Source organism: Denticeps clupeoides, chromosome 13, assembly GCF_900700375.1.
Source record: "Denticeps clupeoides chromosome 13, fDenClu1.1, whole genome shotgun sequence".
Lineage (NCBI taxonomy): Eukaryota > Metazoa > Chordata > Actinopteri > Clupeiformes > Denticipitidae > Denticeps > Denticeps clupeoides.
The window spans coordinates 10,231,261-10,246,841 of NC_041719.1; the positions used below are offsets into that span (position 1 = coordinate 10,231,261).

At 42.4% G+C, this 15,581-nt stretch overlaps 2 protein-coding genes across 2 annotated transcripts; both read left to right on the forward strand.

Annotated features, from left to right (window-relative positions):
* Nucleotides 1-167: 167 nt before the first annotated feature.
* lamp3 (lysosomal associated membrane protein 3) lies at nucleotides 168-2,213 on the forward strand. Its single transcript, XM_029000912.1, has 6 exons — nucleotides 168-316; nucleotides 521-738; nucleotides 1,293-1,412; nucleotides 1,632-1,704; nucleotides 1,782-1,952; nucleotides 2,071-2,213. Exons 1-6 carry the CDS (start codon nucleotides 247-249, stop codon nucleotides 2,211-2,213), a joined length of 795 nt encoding a protein of 264 aa, XP_028856745.1. The 5' UTR covers nucleotides 168-246.
* A 2,725-nt stretch (nucleotides 2,214-4,938) lies between these two features.
* On the forward strand, nucleotides 4,939-15,431 carry mccc1 (methylcrotonyl-CoA carboxylase subunit). The gene is made up of 19 exons (XM_029000454.1): nucleotides 4,939-5,230; nucleotides 5,715-5,764; nucleotides 5,839-5,972; nucleotides 7,093-7,188; nucleotides 7,999-8,120; nucleotides 8,195-8,342; nucleotides 8,444-8,565; nucleotides 8,652-8,763; nucleotides 8,943-9,024; nucleotides 9,117-9,244; nucleotides 10,159-10,342; nucleotides 10,415-10,524; nucleotides 11,477-11,693; nucleotides 13,107-13,193; nucleotides 13,710-13,759; nucleotides 13,892-14,029; nucleotides 14,128-14,235; nucleotides 14,493-14,564; nucleotides 14,760-15,431. Exons 1-19 carry the CDS (start codon nucleotides 5,175-5,177, stop codon nucleotides 14,877-14,879), a joined length of 2,136 nt encoding a protein of 711 aa, XP_028856287.1. The 5' UTR covers nucleotides 4,939-5,174; the 3' UTR covers nucleotides 14,880-15,431.
* Nucleotides 15,432-15,581: the final 150 nt, after the last annotated feature.

Genomic DNA, 15,581 nt, shown 5'->3' on the forward strand with positions numbered 1-15,581 from the left:
AAACTTTTGGCCTGTACTGTATATATGATCCTGTCTAGTGTCTTTATATTCAAATGCAATACCAAAAGGTGCATAATAAAGGACTGTCACAGTATGTAAAATGGACAGCACCTTGTTGGGAAGGAATAAAAAAAAAAAAACATCTGACTGCGTGAAAAACAATTATGCCCCTCCTACCCAGACAGTGTACTCCAGAGGACCATTAACACCCAACCTACACAACGCTGCAGCTTTGAGGCGTACAGAATGACAAAAGGACTAAAAAAGGTCAACTACCTCATGGCATGGTGTCTCTTATCATGTATTCTCTTCACTGGTAAGTTTTGTAATAGCTGCTCCATCCAATGTCATTGCTGTATTGCAGTCATGTTGTAGTAGATGTAGAGTAAATTGTAAATTCTGCATCATAGCAAGAACTGTGTGCACCTTTTGTCTAGCTATAAATATGAAAGAAGATTCTTCTTACAGAGAGGGTCTTAAGCAGCTCATGTCATGACCACATCTTGTCACATCCCCGCAGCCTCTGCTTCAGCAGGAAGTACCTTCACCTCAGATGAAGTACCTTTGCCTGATGCAACCGGCTCCCCTCCATATAACCAACTCAGTACAATGCATAAACCTGCTCTACAGTCCACGGCTTCAAGGCCCATCTCTGGCATCTACAGCCTGAGGAATCATCAAGGCAAAGTGTGCATCAGAGCAGTTATGGGAGTGCAGTACATGGTCAAAGAGCACAAGGTCAGAACTGACACAACATCAGCACTTAAAAGCCTGAGTTTCAGATTTTTTTTTTGTGGTTTCACCACCAACTTGTTAACACTAACTGCCAAGCTTATTTTCAGTTTCAGACTGAATGTTCACATTATTGGTCAAATATAGGACCAAAAAGGACAACAGATGTTTCAAAAGCATAGTCTTTTGACCATCTAATGGTAATATCAAAAGCATGATACTTTGGGGAAATCTGGCAATGTACCGAAGGATTTTTGGGCATGATAGTAGACACCAGACACCATGCCCTTCTGAGATGAGGGTTGCATGTATGGTTTTACCTTTGATGCCTGGAGAATTTGTGTATGTGCTTTTTATGGAGTCATAGATCAGCAGAAATAGTTTGATAAAAGTAAGGTTTTCCCCCTCATCAATACCAAGGGTGACTATATCCAAAAGTCTAAAGCATATGATTACTTTTGCTCCCTGATCAATTAAAAAATGGGCCTAATGAGTATTCACAGATAATGTGCTTTTAAACCCCTGAAATAAATACATTTCATTTGATGCATATGTTTCAGAAATATTTTTATTTCAACATGAATCCAAAAGACACAATTGTGACCGGATACTGTGGAATCCAACATTCACTTATGTCACTGGACTTTGATGGCGGGAATCTTGAGTTCACGTTTTTAAAGGTTTTACATTTTTATTATTATTTCAATTTAACGATGCTGTGAACATTTTTTGCTGTTTATTTTCCATTTTTGATCTTTAAATAGTGCTATTGAATTAAGCTGGTTGTATATGCGGCTTGTTAAATATCACTGTATATAATATATAATTCACCTAGTCACATATATTCTGTACATCCATACTGGAATGGACCTACTCTTCTAAGCTTCTAATCATCACAGGAGGCCAACACATCCTATGTCACTAAGATGAGAGCTAATTTGGACACGGCACCAACATGTACAAAATGCAAAAGTAGGTACACTGCTCATGACATGGGGTTATTTGGAAAGAAAAAAGGTGGACTATAACATGCTTAATTCTTCCTTCAGGTAAAAGTTATCCTGGATTGCTTGACCATGAAAACCTATTCAAATCTAAAGCCGGACTTTACTTCGCTTGTAAATCTGATCTGGAGTTTCAAATGTCTCCAGATCTGAGGGTCATGATCGCATCAGTGCAGCTGCAACCCTTTGATTTGGTCAATGGGCAATTTGGAAAAGGTATGATCAAGCCTACAGGATGTACAACCAACATATTTGCATTATTGATATGATGACTTTGAGTATTTATTAAATATTAACGTTATGAAATTATTATTTTTGTCCCTCTTTATTTCAGAATTTGAGTGCTGGGAAGACTACATCAATAGAATCGTTCCCATCATAGTTGGTGCTATTGCTGTGGGGTTTTGTTTGATTGCAATCATCTCTTGCTTGGTTGTCCGTGAACATCGCAATCGGCAATATGAAAGGCTTCAATAATACGATAGCTGAAACTGTACAGAATGTATTTTCTGACACCATTGAGTACAAACTGATTGCTATAAAATCCCAATAAAAAAAAAAAACTATTGATACCAAACATTTTTGGGGCTCCTGTCCTTTAAGATTGTAAATAGTATTTTTGTTAGCCAGAAGTCAATTTATTTGTTGCTGAATGATTCAACAAGGCAGATGTAATCCTGGTGACTTAATCACATTTTTTTTGGTGTGTCTGCAGCAGAAAATGGCAGGGTTGGTGATTGGGACATCACAGTTTTAACAGAGGGAGAATGTAATCCTGGTGAGTTAATGTGCCTGGTGTATGTTGCGAGTGTATGTAAAAAATTTGTGTATTGACAGCAGCCTTTAGGGGTTCATGACACTGTCGTAACCCAGCGTTTGTGGCTGCTTGTATCCATGGTGATCTGAGTGTGTACAATGGCAGCTGACTGAGTTAGGTTTAGGAGTAGGTTTAGGTTTGGGAGTAGGGTTCAGTTTAGGGTTAGGTTAAGGAGTAGATTTAGGAGTAGGGTTACCACGGTGGCTTTCACAGTACGCACTCTCATGCATGCGCAGTCCAAATGTGACAATCACTTCACATTAAAACCAGGTTTCCAGTCCAAATCGTATAGCGACAAGCATCCCGACTGCATGCTGTTCTTCATCTCCTGTATTTCACCTGAGATGTATGTTTTCCTGTTAGAAAAATCTTTGGGGATTCTGTGACCTGCACCATTTGGGGAAGGACTGTGAGTAGAGCGGCCATTCCTGGAAAACTGCAACAATTTTATTCATTAATTTTTTATCACATTCACATTATTTTTTTTGTACACATGTACACACGTAAAGAGCTCAGAATTAAGCAGCACTTTTCTTTCTCCTCACAGATACTTTCATTTTTTTTATCCCATCGTGGGATGTTCTTTCCCAGATTCCAGGGAAGGGATATTGAGATAAAAAATGACATACTGTTTGTTTTGTTGTTGTTTCTTATGTTTTTGTACCTATGTAAAAAAACAATATGTTAATTTGCAATGTGACCTTGTTATTGCTCTGAAAAAGTGGCCTGTGCTTCAGTCTGACATTTAAATAATTTTAATAAAAAATAAAAACATGTCTGCTATAGGACATACTAGTAGTCATATTTAGGGGCACATATTGTAAATTTACTGTCAAGACTGGGATCCAGGTCCACCAAACTTCTTGAACTTGAACCAGCAGACTCCTATCATGCTTGATCAGGATATCCTTGATCTCCTTCTTGGAGGTCTCATCCACATCTTTATTAGAAAGTCTGCTATGCATGACCACAGAACAGAAGAGTAAAATGATACAAAGCCCAGATAGAAAACAAGAGATTTGAAGATAGTCTGGCGGATGGCTATGGAGAGAAGAAAATATTCAATGAGCAATTTGCAACAACTATTACAAGGTCAAAGAACTTTGAAGAACCTCCTAACATTGATCTGTGCAACGTTTCCACACCCTGATGTCAACACCAGCACCAGCAGCCCTTGCCAGGTGGAACATCTGGCTCCAGCAGCTAGATTCATCACATCCAGCATCACACCCCCTCCATCTACCTCGTATTGAGCATGACACACATGCATTTCTCATGCTTAGAAAGTATTAACATTTACCGCACAGAAACTCCTACAGCGTGTTTTACAAAAAACGAATCAAAGCTTCAAGCACGTGTTCCATGATCGCATAGTGGAGGGTATGCTCACATGCTCACTCCAAGCAAACTTCAAAACTTGAGAGTCCTAATGAAGTGGTATAGGGTGACCAAATGTCCTCTTTTCTACATACATGTCCATTTTTTGAGACCTGGAAATTGTGTCCGCCTGGGTTTTTAGAATTGTCCGTGTTTTTTGAGGTGCCGAAACATTCGTCACTTCACGGGAGTCCTATACGTCCTATCCACTTGTGCTAGTTGATTGGCTACCCCCCTCTCCGTGCATGCCTTTTTTTTTGCAAATGACTCTCCCATGATGGAAGATGGTGTGACATCTTACAAAACACCTAAAGTTTCAGCTGTGCTGCTGAACCCTGCCATGTGCAAAACCGAGCCTGTCGCTGTCCCAGGCCGGCAGGGGGAGGAGTGACACTACTCAGTCGCTACTACCTGCCACTTTACCACTTACCACTTTAGGTTCAGGCTGTAATTGAGTACGCATGCGCAGAAGCGATCGGGCAAGTGGTACGGATTGGGCACTGACGCCGATGAAGAGGCGGTGGATGATGCTGGGAGCATGGACCCTTCTCAAGTGAAGAGAAGGTGATTATTTGTCACATGTGATACACAGCCCCAAACACTTCTCTCGTTTCCTCCATCGGCTGCAGGGACCTGGCCAGCATGGATTATCTCGTCCCACCGCACCAACTAAATTAAAGGAAATGACAAACATTGTGTTTTTTTTAAACAGTATTATTGTTTTTATTACATTATATATAATGAGGGGACTGTAGGGGGAAGAATAGGTGGAGATGGTGACATTAAATGGACATTTGACGGCTGGGATTCGCGCGAGCGAAAGTGAAATCATGTCAACTTGTCCACCCGACTTCGAATTTACGGATGGACTAATCATCTAAAGTCATTAATGCCCGACTACGCACTACGCGTAAAAGTACCGCAACCGCGCAAAATGTCTTGGTGTCAATGAGTGGCACTTTTATTTTGTATATTTCTACCCGAGCAGGCCGAGTTCCGCCTCCGAATCTGCGTTTTCCATTGGTCGAATGAGGTACGGGTCGCTACGTGGGACAAACCACTTCAAACACATGAATTGCCACAACAGGAAAGTCCTCGCACCTTTTTCTTTTTGTTAAAAAAACAAATGCGCACATTTTGAGCGGTTGCGTCCAGCTGGTGGATGCGTTGAAATGTGCCTGCGTGCGTTTCTGAGGCCATTTGCGAGCTTTCCTCGGTAGTCCAGCTCCTGCCCGCCAGTGAACATGGCTGCTGTCTTGCTGAAGGCTCAAGCCCATGATGGTCTGCGAGTCCTGCTGCGGTAAATTTCGCGTCCCGTGTCACTCTAACCACGCCGAATCTCACACGTTCGTTATAGACCGTGCGCTTTGGAATCAATGCGATTTTCTTTTACCTTAAGATTAGCTTCGCATGTGTATTCCACTGATGGGGATTTATTTATTACGACCAGTGTTTACTCTTGCTGTTTATTGAATGTAGTGGAAGGCTGCGGGATGTCCTCCTCAGCGTTGAGCGTATTATGACAAAGTAACCAGACATTATCGCAGCGCCTACGGGCAACAAGGTTAAACTTCACCATTAGCCTGTTTGCTAACCGGTCACTACGAGTGTTCGTTTTTTAGAGATGCTCTCTTTCACAACTGAACCCTAAACCCATCTAATCGGCGCTTCCTCTCTGTATTAGATCCATAGCCATACAACCAGGCAGGCAGCCTAGATCGTTTAGTCTAAAAGTTTCAATCTTTAAAGGTCATTCACTCAGCAACCTGTTGTTGCACCCCTAGGAACCAGATATGGACCAAAGGCTCCCTTCGCCTCGCCTCACTTTCCTCAGGTGAGCAAACCACAGCCATCCATTTCGTACGTGTCTCGTTACGTGTGCTGTAACACCATTTGTTGTATTTCCAGCCAGGATAGAGAAAGTCCTCATTGCCAACAGAGGGGAGATTGCCTGCCGGGTGATGCGGACGGCGAGGAAGATGGGCGTCCGCTCCGTGGCAGTTTACAGTGAAGCTGACCGACATGCCATGCACGTGGCCATGGTGAGAGATGGAGGGAAGAAGAAACTGTTGATGACGCTGCACCTTCACTGACAGCCGTGTTTTATTGGCACAGATAGGCTGCCGGCTTTTCTTCTTCGTGCAGTTTGGCCAGATGTATATTGAACAATAATTATTTCCTCATTAACTCTACCATCTATTCAGTCATAAGAATGGTCACTGTAATGCACTTATAGTGCAAATGCACATTTAGTAGGTTTTGGCCAGAAGTATGTTTCAAATAATAACAGATGTAATAATCTAAAATTTTAATACTTGACTACAAATACCCAAAACAAGATTGCATATGGTAGTAGGGTACAGTCGTGGCCATAAATTTTGAGATTGACATAAATACTGGTTGCTCAGGAATGGCAGAAGGTAGGTGTAAGTGCAACTGCATGAATAGTGAGGCGAAGACTTTTGGAGGATGTCCTGGTGTCAAGAAGGGCAGCAAAGAAGCCACACATTTACATTTACAGCATTTATCAGACACCCTTATCCAGAGCGACTTAAAAATAAGTAGTTACAGGGACAGCCCCCCTGGAGCAACTTTGGGTTAAGTGTCTTGCTCAGGGACACAATGGTAGTAAGTGGGATTTGAACCTGGGTCTCCTGGTTCATAGGCGAGTGTGTTACCCACTAGGCTACTACCACCCTGTCTCCAAGAAAAACACCAAGGACATACTGATATTCTGCAAAAATTACAGTGATTGAACAGTGATCTGATTAAGCACCTTTTTCAGATTTTAATCCAGTTAAGAATTTGTGGTCAATCTTCAAGAGGGGGGTGGACAAACAAATACCCTCAAATTCTGACAAACTCCATGCACTGAAGGAAGGAATGGGCTGCCATCGGTCAGGTTTTGGCCCTGAAGTTGCCAGGCCGAATTGCAAAGGTCTTGGGGGAAAAAAAGGGCCAAATCTGCAGACAAAGCGACAGACTTTGTGAAAACCAGTATTTGTGTAATTCTCAAAACATTTGGTTGTAGGTCGTAAAGTAATGCATTCAATTCTGACATGTCAGTTAACGTGGTCATTGATGCAGGACTAGATTTGAGTACTAATGAATATAATGAATATGAGTCCTGTTGACTAAACAATTATTTTTTTTTGTTCTTAGGCAGATGAAGCATATCATATTGGACCTGCACCATCACAACAGAGTTATCTATGCATGGAGAAAGTTCTCGAAGTTGCAAAGAGATCTTCTTCACAGGCAAGATGAATCACATGCATATTAGGGATGTGCAGAGCATGCACTATTTGTATTTGTATCTATGTAGCAAATATTTTTAGGTGTTATTACACATTTAAGTTTTTAAATAAAATCACTTACAATAAAGGCGCTTATCTGCATGTTTGGTTTGGTAGTGCACATGGTTGTGAGATGATGTTTTTCCACTGAAGGTGCCCTGAACATGTATTATTATCACAGAAATTTTAGGTGGAGAGGAGGAGCGACGAAACATGTTCTTATGCTCTGTATTGGGAGAATAGGTACTGAAGAGCCCAAAATTGTACGTTTATTTAAAGGTTTATTTTTCCATTTTTGGCCTTTGAGGTTCAGGCACAGCAGATACAACCTTCTTTTACCTATGAGTCAGGTATGAAGCCTTTATACATCAATGCAACGTTGGCCTTGCAATTTACTACTTTTTTCTGTATTTTACATGGGCAGCCTGCTTACTTCAGTGCTTAATTGAAAGCTTTTCTTGTCATGTAAGAAGTCAGCAACACCCACCACACAAAACTGGCTATTTTAAATAAATAAATGGCAAAAAGTGTCTGAGGTGCCACTGAGCAAAGCAGCATCCCCACTCACCGCTCCCTGGGCACCTTTCCTGGCTGGCCATTGCTCACTAAGGGTGATGGTTACATGAAGAGGACACATTTTGTTGTGTCTCCATGTGCTGTGCTATACCATATTTGGATTTAGCACCACCCCTATTACACGCAACACTCGATATAATGCAAACCCTTACAGGTGCTTTTTTTTTTTTTCTTTTCTCCCCACCCCTCTCTCCAGGCTGTCCATCCTGGCTATGGCTTCCTATCAGAAAATACAGAATTTGCTGAACTCTGCAAGCAAGAAGGCATCATCTTCATTGGCCCTCCGTCATCAGCCATTCGAGACATGGGTATCAAAAGGTAACTTGAACATGTGATAAATGTTGACCTGGCACCTGAGATCAATAAATATCTAATATTCTCCTTTAAATCAGCACATCCAAACACATCATGTCAGCAGCAGGGGTTCCCATAATTGAAGGTTACCATGGAGAAGACCAATCAGACGAGAAACTTCAAGCTGAAGCTGCAAGAATCGGCTACCCCGTTATGATCAAAGCAGTCCGGGGGGGTGGTGGAAAGGTAGACAGCAGTCATCAAAGGCGCGAATAACTACAGCAGCAGGCTTCTGCTACTGACCTGTCAGAATGTCCGTTTCATCTGGCTGTGTACCTTCGTTATAGGGAATGCGTATTGCACGCTCCGAGGCAGACTTCCATGAGCAGCTTGAGTCGGCGCGCCGCGAGGCGCGAAAGTCTTTCAATGATGATGTCATGCTTATAGAAAAGTTTGTGGAGAACCCGAGGTAGGCCATGTACTCTTTAAACCTTTGGGAAATTATAGCCTTGAAGTTGTTTGCTGGTTTTCTTAGTACCTTCCTATCCTGACCAGGCATGTGGAGGTGCAGGTCTTTGGAGACCACCATGGGAATGCCGTATACCTGTTTGAGAGGGACTGCAGTGTACAGAGAAGGCACCAGAAGATCATAGAGGAAGCCCCTGGGGTAATGGCAGTTAATTGGGTTATTAATCAAATTTATCAGTATTTCATGTATGGGTTGCCCACATATATTAATTTATGTGGGCAAAATAGGTTTTGGGATGAACCTGCTGTCACAGCTTCATTCAGTTTGGTGACTGGCTTCCCAGCCTGTGCATGTGATGTTGGCACTTGTTCCTACAGCCTGGCATTAGTCCTGAGGTGAGGCGGAAACTTGGAGAAGCTGCAGTTCGGGCCGCTAAGGCTGTGAACTATGTGGGAGCAGGTGAGAGGCCTGATTTATGGACTGGGTGGGTGTCAGAGGGCCCATAGCTAATTCATACACAAATAAATGATCTGATCTGTGTGTGTGTGCAGGCACAGTGGAGTTCATCATGGATGCTCAGCACAACTTTTACTTCATGGAAATGAACACTCGCCTTCAGGTTGAACATCCGGTGTCTGAAATGATCACTGGTACAGACCTGGTGGAATGGCAGCTGAGGGTGAGACAGTAGGGGTTATGTTCCCCTCCTATGTGTCCATGTGCAACAGAGCAGAATCGTTCAAAAAAATGCTATATACCAGAAGTTATTACAGAGGTGTGGGACCAGAGGGAATCAGAAACATCCACACTGAAGACCCACACAGTTAAAATGATCACTGCTGAGTAGATGGTTGTACAGAAGCAGGGTTAGAGTAGGGCTGGGTGATTAGACTGTTTTGATTGACGATCAGCCTTGGGCATTTTTCACGATAAAAAAGGCATACATTAGCATATTTTGTGTGTGTCTTTGTTCCTTTTAATATCCAAAGTCTCCCTGACGTTCTGGGAATCATACACATATTGAAGGCAGCTCCATGATGCCTGCAAAATGCATAAAATATCCCATAATTAGATCATGTACAATAGTGTTCTTATCTAGAAAAGGGAGGCCAGCTGAAAAGTTCGGGAACCACTGGCGTAATGCTAGCAAACAGCAAAATGGAACCAAGGAGGTCAGTGACAGTCATGGTTTCATATGTTAATGGACTGTTTATTAGCTCTGCTGTCTTTGGTTTCGGTCTGGAAATATCAGAGAAAAAAAAAAAGAAAAATGGTAGAGTTTTCTATGTCTGGGGCAGTGGTGGGATCAGAAGGTTGCCAGTTCCAATCCCGGTCCGCCAAGGTGCCACTGAGCAAAGCACCGTCCCCTCATGGCTGCCCACTGCTCACCAAGGGTGATGGGTAATAGCAGAGGACACATTTAGTTGTGTGCAATGTTTCACAATGACAATCCCTTCACTTTCACCTTCATTAAGATGACTAGTGATGTTCAGAATATGGCCGCTAGAGGGCAATGTCTACCCAGTGTCTGTCCACGATGATCAAGGTTTATGAAGTTTCTACTCTGTTCTTCTGTGTTGATGTGATGTGTAGGTAGCGGCTGGAGAGAAGTTGCCCCTCAGCCAAGAGGAGATTGTCCTGAAGGGTCACTCCTTTGAGGCTCGTATCTATGCTGAGGACCCGAGCAACGACTTCCTGCCTGGTGCAGGGCCACTGTTGCACCTGTCCACCCCTCAGGGGGATGAGGTCACACGTATTGAGACTGGGGTTAGAGAAGGTGAGTGTCTCTCTTTGGCACTGACAATTCTGTGAAATCATTGACTAATCTTATTTAAATGTCCTCTCTCAGGAGACGAGGTGTCTGTACATTATGACCCCATGATCGCCAAGCTGGTGGTGTGGGGAGAGGACCGCTCAGCTGCTCTGAAGAGGCTGAGATACTGCCTGCTCCAGTACAACGTAAGCCGGTGTAGCCGTGTCTCCAGTCGGCTACTACCACCACTAGGCTACTAGGGTGGTAGTAGCCTAGTGGGTAACACACTTGCCTATGAACCAGAAGACCCGGGTTCGAATCCCACTTACTACCCTTGTGTCCCTGTAATACTGATTGTAAGTCGCTCTGGATAAGGGTGTCTGATAAATGCTGTAAATGTAAATGTTTAGAATCCAGTTTATAGTGGGGTTGTGGATTTGCCAACCGCTAATAAATAAGAGTGAAAAGTAACTTTCTTTCTCATAGTCATGCTGATGACTTTAAGAGATGATTCATTGTATCCTGATCTGTACAGTTTTGTTGTTAATGCTGTCTAGGGCCCAAGTCCTGTTGGATTGAAAGAGCTCAAAGTCCCCTTCCAGCCCATAAAATACACAGAGCAGAACAGGTTAACTGAGGGGAAAGAACGACAGTGAACAGATTTAGCATGCAGAACGTAGCCTACAGCACCGCCAGGTTCGCCAGTTGGTCTTATAGACAGTGTGTGAGGGGTAAATGCCATGGCCAAAGGTAACTGAACCTGTACAGTTACCAATTTTTTTTATATTCCCTTAACTCACACCCCATGTTGAAATAGTAGCTTTACTATGGCAATACATTCATACAAATTGATAAATTTTATGAGTGTGAATATATTGTTCAAAAGTAGGGGACACGAATAAAAAATAAAATAAATAATTTATTTATTTATCAAAGTATAAGACCATATGGATTTTTTTATGATATTCTGTTGTTCCAGTTGTATAAAATGATGTTCACTGTGGTTGCAGTGATGCTGAATTGTACAGCAGCCAAGAAGTGGAAAGTTGGCACTGACAAAAAGAGCTTCTGTGGCCCAGCAGGAAGCTGAAGTTAAAGACACCCACAGCATGTGTGTATTTGTGATGAGGCTTATGTCTCTCCTTTTTGGACCGCCAGATCGTCGGCCTCAACACAAACATCGACTTCCTGCTGAGCCTGTCGTGCCACCCAGAGTTTGAGGCGGGCAACGTGCACACCAGCTTCATTCCTCAGCACTACGACCAGCTTTTCCCCGGCCCCCGTGCCCCCTCCTGCGAAGTGCTCTGCCAGGCAGCCCTTGCACTGGTGCTGCGAGAGAAAATGAGCACAGAGGACTTCAGGGCTCAGAGCGCTGGTGAGCACACTCACAATATTACTGTCACAAGTGTACCCAGTGATAAACAAGTTCCAGGAGCAACAATAATATGAAATGCCTTGCTCATTTTTATGGGTTGTGATTTAGGGTGGTAGTAGCCTAGTGGGTAACACACTCGCCTAAGAACCAGAAGACCTGGGTTCGAATCCCACTTACTACCATTGTGTCCCTGAGCAAGACACTTAACCATAAGTTGCTCCAGGGGGACTGTCCCTGTAACTACTGATTGTAAGTCGCTCTGGATAAGGGCGTCTGATAAATGCTGTAAATGTAAATGTAAATTTCTTAAAACAACAAAGTGAAAAATTATCACCAAAAAGTCTAATGCTGAATGCCGAGATTCTCCCACTCAGTTCGGTGTCGGTCTGAACCACCAACTGTAATTAAGAACTTCTAGTGACTGGGTGCAGTACAGGCTCATCTTGGCTCATGTTCTCACAGGCCAGTCAACCATTTCGATTGCACTGTATTTTCTCAGTTTAATGGCGATTTCATTTGTCAACCAAATCTGCCCGAGAAATAGAAATATTGACCTGTTAAAAAAAAAAATTATGCATTTTCTCTTCAAATTCAAATACTGAAATAATATTTAGTTATATAACCTTTGTTTTTGCATCTGCATTGCATAGTCAATCAACTTCTGGCACCTTTAAACAGTTTTTTTCACAGAATTAATTTCTAAATTCCAGACGCCTAGTTTGAACTTTTTTTTTTTTTTTTTTTCCCAATGAAAGAGGCAGTTGAACAAGTGCCTTATTCACCTTGTTTCCTCATTTTACTGATGCTGTAAATTAAGCTTGTTTAGACAATTTATAAATTTGTATCCATATGTGTACCCAAATATAGGTTTTCACCCATCTGCAGGCCATCCTTTATTAATAATTAATGTTCATATTTATGACTGTTATAATATGTGTTAATGGGCAGTAAATAACAATGAAGAAGGGGTGTGTCGGAAACATGAATGGTTGCTTCAGAATTTAGTGATGGGGCAGTGGTGGCCTTACGAGGGGCAGTGGTGGCCTCGCGGTTAAGGAAGTGGCCCCGTAATCAGAAGGTTACCGGTTCGAATCCCGATCTGCCAAGGTGCCCCTGAGCAAAGCACCGTCCCCACGCACTGCTACCCAGGCACCTGTCATGGCTGCCCACTGCTCACTCAGGGTGATGGGTTAAATGCAGAGGACAAAATTCACTGTGTGCACCATGTGCTGTGCTGCTGTGTATCACATGTGACAATCACTTCACTTTACTTTAGTTTCAGGTTGCCACTTCCCTGCAGTGCACAAACTCAAAGAAAGATGGCAGTGTCGATCCTCTAATGTACAATGTTTTCTAGTCCCTTGTTTTAAGTGAAACACCTGTGTGTAAGTTATTTATTGTTTCCTGTTCTAGACCCGTTCTCCCCGTTCGCCTTAAGTAATGGGAGACGCCTGAACGTGCTGTACAACAGGAACCTGACCCTGCAGATGGGCCAAAACAGTGAGTAAAGAGAGGGCAAAATAAAGAAATACTGCATAGTTTGCAACACCTCCAACTCGAGAAGCTCACCTGGGAGTTTTTTTTTTTTTTTTTACTTTATGCGTTCTGTGATAATGGCTCTTTAAATTCTGTGGGTTGACATCTTTTTTTTTTTTTTGTGATATGTGGATATACCGTCTAAGCACTGTGGTATCATCTTGTTCAAGTAATGTAATATGTTGTATGATTCATATTTTTTTATAGAAAACAAATAATAATAAAACATGATTCTTTTGTTGTATAAAATTAGCAGAAAACCATGTTCAGTAAATGAAGACGCTGCTCACTTTGGCCCACATGTCAGGCCTGAGAAATAACATGATCTGAAAAAGGGAAATTTCCTCTGCATAATGCATGAGGTCTAATGCACAGACATTGATCATGAGAGATCACTGGTCAGAACAAGTCCAAATATAGCTGAGATGAGGAATCGTGAAGGATGCATGTCTGAAAAGGGCTGTGATCTTTCTCTCACAGAGGTGGACGTAGCTGTTACATATAATCCAGATGGGACCTACACAATGGAGGTAAATTATAGGTGCTTTTGGGCCATAATATTGCAAATGACTGCATCATAATGTAGCCCACTGGCATAAATACCTTGGTCAGTAAATGATGATTATGCCTGTATAACATGTATGTTATTGCTCTGTTTGTAGACTGAAGGAAAGTTGCTCCAGGTGTCTGGGCAGATGCAGATAGATGGGGGCGCAACGTACCTGAGCTGTTCCATCAATGGGGTGCTTACTCGGCCCAAGATGGTCATCCTGGACAACAATGTTCACCTCTTCTCTATGGTCTGTGGATTTTTTGTTTGTTTTGTTCTTAGAAATTAAGTCTTTAAACTTACTTTCCCCCCCCCCCTTTCTTTTTATTTCTTTCTTTCCCTTTTTAGGAGGGCAGTGCTGAAGTGTCTGTGCCTGTGCCCAAGTTCTTGGCAGGCATCAGCGGTGCTTCAGCCCAGGGTGGGGCAGTGGCACCTATGACGGGCACCATTGAGAAGGTAGCAGATTTAATGTTTTATAAAATATATATTTTTACGTTTCTAAGTGGCAAAGTTCTAACCATCAGAGCAAACATGTTGCTATTTACAGCATATTCAGTAGTGACTTTAGCACTGAACAGATACAAATGTGCATCCTGTTGCTACGTGGCTCATTATACAGTTTCATTTTTAGACAAGGTTTTCATTTGTTAGAATGGCAGTCACTGTCTAATTGTGTGCATTTAAACTCTTCTAAACAAAAATGCTTGCCTCAGGTGCTGGTGAAGGCAGGGGACACAGTGCAGAAGGGAGACGCCCTGGTGGTGATGATCGCCATGAAAATGGAGGTGAGCTTGTGCCTCACTCTGCATAGTCGCGGACTGGGCCTGCAACTAGAGCGCCAGCTCTGCTCGATCAAGCGGCGAAAGCAGGCACTTTGTCCGACATTGATGGTCATAAACTGCTTTAGTCCTGTTCGCGCTTAACATGGTCAGATGGCACTTAACATTCATTCATATCCCCACTTTTATTCCTCTTTGCAGCATACCATACGTGCCCCCAAAGCAGGAGTCATAAAAAAGGTCTTTTTCACGGAAGGATCTCAAGCCAACCGGCACGCTGCTTTAGTGGAGCTGGAAGAAGAGGAGGCCAGTTCCGAATAAACTTCAGCACTGAGACATTAGGAGAGACTAATTTATAAATGATCTGTGGCTGGGTCATGATGGAAGGGCTGGTAAAACACTACAGCAGTTTGCCAGACAGTGTACTGTTGCCTTTGAGGTCCCAGATTTTAGCCTTGATTTTATCAGAGCATTTTTCCAAGTTTTTTTCCACTGCATTAGACATCTTACACCAACTGTCAATCATTCAAATGCTTGCTTGTTTTTTTTCCCGTACTTCTTTGCCCTTGCGTTTTGCCTCAATGAGCCTTTGTACTGAGAACGTGGCGGTCATGCTTGGCATCTGAGTAAGTTTAACACCTTCGTGTTGAACGTCTATGTACTGTGGTTTCACCTCGAATATGTAGTTCCCTGTGTCATGTAGTGTGATAAAGTGTCAACAGCTCTGATCAGCTGATGAGTGGGGGAGGGTTGGAATAAAAGCACTTGTGTTAGAACAAAGGATGATCATGAAATTATTTGTCATTGTCATAAAAATAAACATATGAAGTTCCCTTAAGTTATACCCAATAAAGTTTTTTTTTTTGTATTCTCCTCATCTGTACAGAGTTAATACAATGCAAACATTAAATAGTGTTTATAAAAGGAAGTCATTTAGAGGTGGGGATCTCAACAGAAAGCAGAAGATGAAGTTCTGTTTTGATTAAAAACATTGTGCGACTGATAATTTTTTTATCTTTAATG

Bases quoted from the DNA above. Each gene is read 5' to 3' on its own strand.
- lamp3 (XM_029000912.1), top strand. From the start codon at position 247: ATGACAAAAGGACTAAAAAAGGTCAACTACCTCATGGCATGGTGTCTC. The intron at 1,705-1,781 runs GTAGGTACACTG...TTCTTCCTTCAG, and splicing joins AACATGTACAAAATGCAAAA to GTAAAAGTTATCCTGGATTG. The intron at 1,953-2,070 runs GTATGATCAAGC...TCTTTATTTCAG, and splicing joins CAATGGGCAATTTGGAAAAG to AATTTGAGTGCTGGGAAGAC.
- mccc1 (XM_029000454.1), top strand. From the start codon at position 5,175: ATGGCTGCTGTCTTGCTGAAGGCTCAAGCCCATGATGGTCTGCGAGTC. The intron at 8,566-8,651 runs GTAGGCCATGTA...TATCCTGACCAG, and splicing joins AAGTTTGTGGAGAACCCGAG to GCATGTGGAGGTGCAGGTCT. The intron at 10,525-11,476 runs GTAAGCCGGTGT...TTGGACCGCCAG, and splicing joins ACTGCCTGCTCCAGTACAAC to ATCGTCGGCCTCAACACAAA.